The sequence below is a fragment of the Cyanistes caeruleus genome, unplaced genomic scaffold (assembly GCF_971803275.1).
Source record: "Cyanistes caeruleus unplaced genomic scaffold, bCyaCae1.hap1.1 HAP1_SCAFFOLD_96, whole genome shotgun sequence".
Lineage (NCBI taxonomy): Eukaryota > Metazoa > Chordata > Aves > Passeriformes > Paridae > Cyanistes > Cyanistes caeruleus.
In genome coordinates, this window is record NW_028255898.1 from 908,987 (window position 1) to 917,284 (window position 8,298).

General features: G+C 56.7%; 1 protein-coding gene and 1 long non-coding RNA gene across 2 annotated transcripts; both read right to left on the minus strand.

Annotated features, from left to right (window-relative positions):
• Window positions 1-301: 301 nt before the first annotated feature.
• LOC147646479 (maestro heat-like repeat-containing protein family member 7) lies at window positions 302-2,019 on the minus strand. Its single transcript, XM_086873386.1, has 5 exons — window positions 1,928-2,019; window positions 1,701-1,838; window positions 1,308-1,422; window positions 1,077-1,135; window positions 302-317 (listed from the first exon to the last, which is right to left on the minus strand). Exons 1-5 carry the CDS (start codon window positions 1,996-1,998, stop codon window positions 302-304), a joined length of 399 nt encoding a protein of 132 aa, XP_086729512.1. The 5' UTR covers window positions 1,999-2,019.
• Window positions 2,020-3,161: 1,142 nt separating this feature from the next.
• On the minus strand, window positions 3,162-3,885 carry LOC147646480 (uncharacterized). Its single transcript, XR_015281866.1, has 3 exons — window positions 3,748-3,885; window positions 3,414-3,478; window positions 3,162-3,304 (listed from the first exon to the last, which is right to left on the minus strand). It is a non-coding gene; the product is annotated as an uncharacterized LOC147646480 (long non-coding RNA).
• Window positions 3,886-8,298: the final 4,413 nt, after the last annotated feature.

Sequence of the window (8,298 nt, forward strand, 5' to 3'; positions counted from 1 at the left end):
GCACCGGGGCCAGGGGGCTTCTCTAGCCTGAGGCTGGGACTTCCAGGCTGTCCTTACCACGAGCCTGGCAAACTTCCACAGCTTCTCCTTCCTGACAGCCAGAGAGGTCTGGCCTCTTCAGGAAGTGAGCCGCGCGAAGGAGCGTTGTCCGAGAGGCCTGGGGAGCAGCAGAGAGCCGCAAATGGCCCCACAAGGCAGGGCACAGGAGTGTCCCAGTGCCAAGGGCTGGAGGAGGCTGCAGCCTGCAAGCCTGCGTCAGGGCAGGAGGCAGCTGAGCCCCCTGCCAAGGCGCAGCAGCAGCTTAGGTGTCTTCACCTCTGCCACATGCCGATTCTCATCTTGGCAGTGGAAAAAGAGTGGGAGCAGGCTCTGGTACACTCGTTCCTTCAGGGGCTTTCTTCCTTCTTCTTCTGCCGAAGACATCACTCTTCGAAGGAGAGACATGGAGAGCAGCTGCACCTGGCTATGGGGCTGTATGAAAGGAAGGAAGGAAAAATTACCTCATCATTGGCTTCTTGTGGCCCACATTGGCGCAGGCCTGCAAATGCACAGGGCACAAAGTGTCCGGGCAGCAGGCAGTGGCCGTGGCTGGGGCACAGAGCCTTACATTGTCCAGGAGTTTCAGGAGCGGCTCAGCCAGCTGCAGGGCCCTGCGCCAGGATATTGGGGTGTCTTCATCCAGGAAAATATAGCTCAGGAGAGCAATGCTCATCCTGGCCACGTCACTGTCCAAGTCCCACAGGAGGTGCACTAGTCTTCCTGTCAGGCTCTGAATTCTTTCGGCCTGTGCAGAACACAAGGGTGTGAAAGCCCGGGCAGCTGCCGCAGGGCCCAGAGGCCAAAGGGCTGTCCCAAAGCACTCGGGCAGCTGAAGCAGGAGGCAGGAGAGCTGGGAGGAGCTGCCTCAGTGCCCAAGGCAAAGGCCAGCCAAGGCCAAGGGACAGCATTGCCCAGCCTCATGCTGCCCACACGGCTTCGGCTGCTGCCCCCTTCTCACCATGGAGGGATGGTCCTTTAGCAGGAGGAGAGCCCTGAGAACCTGGTGATGCATCTCTGTGGAGTTGTACCACAGGTACTTATACAAGATATCCATTAGGCTGTCACCACAGTCACTCAAGTCCAGGCAATCTAGGAGCTGAAAGGCACAGGGCAGTGAGAGGGGAGCTGGCCGGCAGGAGCCTGGAAGTGCGCAGGGCTGGGCCCAGGCAGCAGCACAGGGTGCGAGTGCCGTCCCAGGCAGCTGTGGCTATGCCAGGGGACAGGGCTGGCAGGGAGCTGAGCGAGGTAGTGCTGGCCATCAGGCTCACCTCCACAAGGAATGCCATGGCAGAGACATCCCAGTGTGGCAACGGTTTGCTGAGCACCTCAAGCAGGTAGCTTAAGATGCTTTTGCACAAGCGGATGGATGCACGGCGCATTACCCTGGAAGGCAGAAAATGGCAGAAAGAGTCTCAGCAAGGGTGTGAAAAACCTTTCCCAGAACTGATGGACACAGTTGTCATATTGCCCCAGCACTCTGTGAGGGGATGTGGGCCCGTGAGATGTGCCTGCTCCTGGGCACCCTCCTCTCACAGCCTTTTGCAGTCTCCTTGGCCATCCCTCGCTGACGAGGCCCTCAGGCCCATGGCCACGGGGACTGTGGGGGGGCATCCCGGGCAGGGGGCACAAATGTCAGAGGCAGTGGGGAGAAGGGGGCTCACCTGGCCAGCAGACCCACGGCATAGTGGTGGGTGTCAGCACAGAGCAGCGTGTCCCAGCCACGCTTGCGTTCCATTGCCACCACCACATGCTCCAAGTGGAGACTGCAGAGCAGGGCCTTCAGGGTCTGCACTGCAAACCTGTGTGCACAGCAAAGCCCAGGTGACGCTGGGAGCGCTGGCTCTGAGGCTGGGGAAGTGGCAGGGACAGGGGGAGTGGCATGGAGCACCTGTTGGGGCTGGTGGAGAGGCCGTGTTGCTCCTGGCATTCCTTCCAGAATGTATGGACGTCCTCTGTCATATACAAAGTACTGAAGTACGTTTGGAAGAGCAGATGCACAAAGAGGCGGGGGAAATAGACTGTGAGGATCTGTGGGCAACAGGGCCCCTGGAGGATCTTCCACATCACCAGAGTTGCCTGCAGAGGACAAAGCAGCCCGAGACAGCGCTCAGTGCCGGGGCGTCCGTGTGGCGGGGCCTGAGCGTGGCAGGGAGAGGCCGGGGCAGGCGCAGGGGGAGCAGCGGGCCTGGTGGCCCTGAAGCTGCCCCTAGGCCAGGTTTGTGGCCAGTGCCTGAAGCAGGGAGATGCAGTGGGGGAAGGAGGCAACAGAGCTGCTGGAGAGGCGGCCGGCCTTGCGGTGAGCAAAGGCCAGCTCCAGAAACTCACAGTCAGGGAAAAGACAGCCGTCTTGTCCCCATCAGAGGTGCCCAGGTTTTTCTGCGGCCAGCTCCCCACCACATTGATGAGGAGCGGTGTCACTTCCTCTGAAATCCAGGGCGAGAGCAAGATGGTCGTCCACATGGCCATAGCAGCTCTGCGGGGTCAGACACAGCACCGTGGGCTGGGCAGCAGCGGGGAGCTGAGCTGGCCGCCAGCTCTGCCTGTGCCCACTGGCCCTGAGCGGCAGCAGCAGCCAGGCAGCCCAGCCCTGTGGGGACAGGCCCCTGAGGGGCAGGCTGGCAGCACGGCAGCAGGCTCGGGGGCCGACTTTGTAGCAGGGCTGGCAAAGGGAGCAGCCAGAGGGCCCTGCAAGTCTGTGTTGCTCACAGCCCTGGGCCGGGCTGTACAGGGTGATGGGCTGGGGAGCCCTGAGGCCTTGGGGCAGCTGGGCCCCATACCTGTCACACGTTGGGGCCACCCGCAGGAGAGTGATGGCCACATCATCGGGCTCTGCCTCGGCCACTTGCATCAGGGCCCAGTCCATCCTGTGCTCAGCAGCCTCATTGGCCATGAGCCACTGGTGGATGTACCTCACCACGCCGGGCACCTGGAGAAGGCACAGGGAGACTTGGAATGCTAGCAGAGGGAGTCAGCAATGTGCCCAGCTTCTTCCCCAGACAAGTGCTTCTCTTCCAGCACGCTGCCATGGCCTCAAAAGCTTCAAGTGAGCAGCAGGCGTGGCTTGGGAAAGCCAAGCAATTGCTGGAGGATCAAAGGCTGGCCACAGGCTGCTTACTTGCTCTGGATTGAAAAGAGCCGTCTCTACAAGCAGATCCAGCTGGGCAGCGCTGCTCTGTTCTACCAAGACCTCTGAGGATGCTTTGACCTCAGTGTCCATAGGTCTGGTGTCTTCCTTGCCAATTCTCTTGATGTATTGGTAAAGAAACTGTAGGAGAAGGGCAGGAAGGCAGGGAAGTTGCATGGAGTGCTCCAAGTGCGGTGCTGGGCTGAGCAGTGCCAGCAGGCCCAGCGCAGGTGGGGATGGCTGCAGGTACCTGCGCTGCTCTGCGGAAGCGGCCACGGGCGGTGTCCTGCTCTTGTGTGCCGTCCATGGCTGCATCTGGCAAAGAGCAGCCAGAGCTGAGGGGCTGCGGGAGAGGCCGGAGAGCACAGCCCAGCCCTGCGTTCCCCAGGCAGGGACAGTCCCGGGATGCCCCAGGGGATGCAGCACGGCCACTGCTGCGGGGGCAGCCCCAGCCCCTTTTTTGTGCTGTCCATGGGTGTGTGTCCACAGGACAGTGTGGGATGGGATGAGATGGGATGCAATGGGATGGGATGGGGCCAAGATGGCCACAGGCACCAGCCCTGTGGCCCAGCTCTGCCACTCACCCTCCTCCAGCGGCTGCAACTGCTGCACCTCTTCGGTCTCTGGTGCTGGGGCAGCTCCAGGGCCTTCTTCCTCGACCTCCTCCTCCTCATCCACCCAGGTCAGCTTGGGCACTCTTGGGGGTCACTGCTCCATATCTTCTTTCGTACTCTCCCATCCTTTCCATAGGAACAGCACCAGGGGATGGGATGGCATGGCATGTAATGGGATGGGGCCAAGCTGGCAACAGGCACTAGCCCTAAGGCCGAGCTCTGCAACTCACTCTCCTGTGGTGCCTGGAACTCCTGCACCTCTCCAGACTCCTGTGCCAGGACAGCTCCACGGCCGCCTTCTTCCTCCTCCGCAAGCCAGGCCAACTTGGGCACTCTTGGGGGTCGCTGCTCCATGGCAGTGACTGGATTTATGGCTACTTTCAGGAGAGATGGCTCGGAAAAGCTCGGAGTCAGCAAGTCCTGCAGTCGTGCCTCGAAGGCACCTGCAAGACTCAAGTCCTGGCAAGACTGCAAGACAGCGAGTCCTGCACTTGGGTCTTGAGGGCTCCTGCCACAAGGACAGGAGGCTCCTCGACAGGGATTGTGGTCTGGTCTCAAGGGCAGAGACTGCAGGGATTTTAGATGCCTCAGAGAGGAACCTCTGTGCATGAATGAAATGTTGCAGGTCCTGACACCGCTCCGGGTGCTCCAGCACCATCACGATGGCGTTGGGGAGCTCAAACCACTCCAGCAGCTGCACCACACCGGGGAAGCCTGTGGACACCTTGTCCAGCAGCACTATCTCCAGAGGTGTGCTGGTGCCGTCGGGCTGCGGGAGGAGCACGGTGCCGTCAGTGGGGCTGAGGCCGTGCCAGGGCTTGGGAAGCTCTCAGCCAGCCCGGGATGCTCTGCACCCTCCACTGGCCCCATTCCCGCTCTCCCTCCATGTGTCCTAGCGGCTCCCACCCTTCCAGGCCCCAGCTCATCCCCGCCTGGCACTCCCCAGCTTCTGCCGCTGGCCCCGCTCACTCACCAGCTCGCCCCATTGCCGGACGCGGTTCCGTGGCACCTTTTTGATGGCCACCTGCAAGCCAAAAGGAACAGCGGATTCAGGTCGCCGCCCACCACATCCAGCTCCATCCTACTCCTCTGCTCCCTCCTCCTCGTCTGCCCTCTCCTCCTCCTCGGCCCACCACCGGCCCCACTGCTCACCGGGAGTTCGTCCGAGAGCCTCGTGGCCGTGAAAACTCTGCCGAAGCCACCGCGGCCCAGCAGCGAGTCGATCCTGTAGTGCTGCTGCAGGGCCTGCTGCGCCTTCCCTGGGGAAGAGACGCTGCCGTCAGCGCTCGGCTCGGGGCCAGGAATGGCCCCCGAGCGCTCCCCGACCTCCCCGGGCCGGGCATCCGCAGGCGTTCCCTCATTGGAACGCGACAGCGGCGGCTCGGGACCGGCGGCTACACCGCTGAGCGGCGGAGCTCGAACCGGGGAAGCCGCAGCGGAGGCGGCGACAGCGGCCGCGCCGCCTGTGTCCTCCGCGGGCCCTGGGAGGAGCCGGGGCTGGGGCCCGAACCAGAACCGGAACCGGAGCCTGCATCGGGGATGGGGCCGAGGGCAGGGCAGGCGGAGCCAAAGGGTGGCAATGCCACCCCAGCCCCAGGCACTGATGCCCGCCCAGCACAGTCAGAGCCAGGCAAAGAAGAGACCTCCGCGGGATGGGCAGGGATGGGGACGGGGACGGGGACGGGACAGCCCCACCTGGGGCCAGGGGCGGGCTGGGGGCATGGCCCAGCCGGGCACAGGGAGAGGGAGGCTTGGAGAGGAGGGGGCACCGGGAAAGGGAGACCAGGAGAGGATGCGGGACTGCGGGAGAGGGAGAGGAGAGACAGAAAATTGCTAAATTCTCTTCTTGCCGTGGCTGCCGCTGCTGCCGCTGCTGCCGCTGCTGCCGCTGCTGCCGCTGCTGCCGCTGCTGCCGCTGCTGCCGCTGCTGCCGCTGCTGCCGCTGCTGCCGCTGCTGCCGCTGCTGCCGCTGCTGCCGCTGCTGCCGCTGCTGCCGCTGCTGCCGCTGCTGCCGCTGCTGCCGCTGCAACTGAAGCACCGGGGCCGTTTGTCCCGGTGTCCGTTTGTCCGTTGCCTGCTCGGCCCCGCGCCGAGCCCCGCGCTCCCCGGGCAGCCCCTGAGCCTGGCCAAACACGGGAACTTTGCCCTGGTGAGCCAAGAGCCAGAGTCTGGACTCCTGCACAGGGACACAGCAATGGCCTTGGCTGCTGCTGTGCCTTGTCCCTGCTGAGCGTCAAACACTGTCTGAGCACATTCCCTGAATGCAGAATTTGTACCTGAGCCAAGCACTGCACTTGTGTCTCCAGCATTGCTTTCCAAGGAAAACAGGGCAAGGCAAACTGGGTATAGCTCATGGTATTTTACAGTGTCTAAAACTTGCCAAGTCTCAAATCTTAGAGGTGAGATCCATTTGGAATGAATGGGATGGAGAAACAGTGCAAGATGGAAAAGGGGAACATAAAAATAAATAGAGAAAAATAGAGAAAAACATATTGGTTGTTTCTTTTGATTTTATTTTCATTTCTTTAAAAAGCTGTTTCAATTTTCCCAGAATTTTCTCCACAGTCCCATCTGTTCTTTCCAAAAACCTGTCCTGAAGAACGAGGTGCAGCTCCTGTCACAAGATGTGCCCCCAGCTGCAGCTTCTCTTGGCTCCCCACACTGTGCGTGCAGCACAACTCTTGCAGCAAAGCAGGACAAATGGTTGAAGAACCTGACAACTTGTTCTTTCTTTTCCTTGTGCACTGGGGAGTTGTGCCATTGCTAAGGTTTTCATCGTTACTCTTCTAGCCAAAGAAAACATGATGAGGTACCAGGAATTGTTAGGGAATACAAGCCTGGCTGAATGTGGAGAAAGAATCTCCAGAGCCTGCAGCCAGCAGTGGAGAGCTCATCATTCCAACAGCCCCATGGACATGTTGAAAGTGATCTGGAACATGAAAATGGGCTGACAGAGAGAGTTTGTTTCTGTGTTCAGTTTAGATGATTCTACATCTCTTGCAGTGGTAGAAATCAAGAGCACAATCAGTGGATGATAAGCACCAGAACATGATAAGCTGGACCTCTCAGTGGATGACAGAAAGACTGTGAAAAGGAGAAATGCAGGGAATGACTTGGTGAACTTTGTGTGTAAGAAGGGTCATTTTTTCCTAATAATTCCCAATTCATTCCCTTTGCTTTTATCCTTTTAACAAGGCCAATTGCATCTCCAATTCCCCAGGAAATGAGAACCCCGAGCTTGTGGAACTGCCTGAAAGGTGCCCTGTTCCTTTTTCTTCTGCTGCTCAGAAGAAACAATGAAGTGAATTGGGAAGTTCTGGTTTTTCTTTCTCCTGGTGGATTTTTTCATTTTATTTGCCACTGCAGAGGCAATTTCTGTGATGGCCTCTGTCAGTTGATTCTATTTCAGCAGCAGCAGCAGCAACAGGGCTGTGTTTGAGCACTGCAAATGTGACCTGTGTGGCTTTAATTCCCCTCGACTTAGTGCTCAGGGACTTGGGAGCATTTTAATGTCTGCTACTCATGATGCCTGAAACAAAAATCCTGAGTTCCCCATCACAAAAGCACAGTGGGTAGCAGTGATTGGAAGAGGCAATTGCAGCTGTACTGCTAAAATTCAGGTGGCAAGCAGAAGAGGGGCAAGAGCAGCCAGGATCTAAAACTGCCAAGGCAAATGTAGGTTAAATAATTTTGTGGGACTTTACTCAAATTTTGTGGGATTTTTCTGAAATTTTGTGGGATTTTGAGCAGATTTAAATAATTTTGTGGGATCTTTCTTTCTAAATATATTTTGTAGGAATTCTGAGGTATTTTTCTTGAATTTTGTGAGATTTTTGTGGAATTTAGTGGAAATTTGAGGAGATTTTGTGGGATGTTTCTGGAATTTGGTGGGGTATTGAGAAGATTTAGGGAATTATGGGGGATTTTTTCATAATTTTGTGGGATATTAAAGAGACTTGAATTTTGAGGGATTTTTTAAGAATTGTTTTGGATTTTGTGGAGACAGGAAGAATTTTGAGGGATTTTTCTTAGATTTTGTGGGATGTTTCTGGAATTTGGTAGGGTTTTCAGAACATTTAGGGAATAGTGTGGGATTTTTTCTTCAATTTTGTGGGATATTCTGGAATTTTGTGGAAATTGGAGGAGATTTCTTGGGATGTTTCTGTAATTTTCTGGGATTTTGAGGAGACATGAAGAATTTTGAGGTATTTTCTTAGATTTTGTGGAAATTGGAAGACATTTTGTGGGATGTTGCAGGAATTTTGTGGTATTTTTATCGGATTTTGGGAGAGTTTGAGGAGATTTGAAGAATTTTGAGGGATTTTTTTCTGGAATAGTCTAAGGCTTTTCAAGAATTTTGTGGGATTTTGAGGAGATTTAGGGAATTTTGTGGGAATTTTCTGAAATTTTGTGGATTTTTGTGTAGATTTTGTGGGATGTCCCTGGAATTTGGAAAGATTTTGAGAAGATTTAGGTAATTTTTTGGGATTCTTTGGGAATTTTGTGGGATGTTTCAAGAAT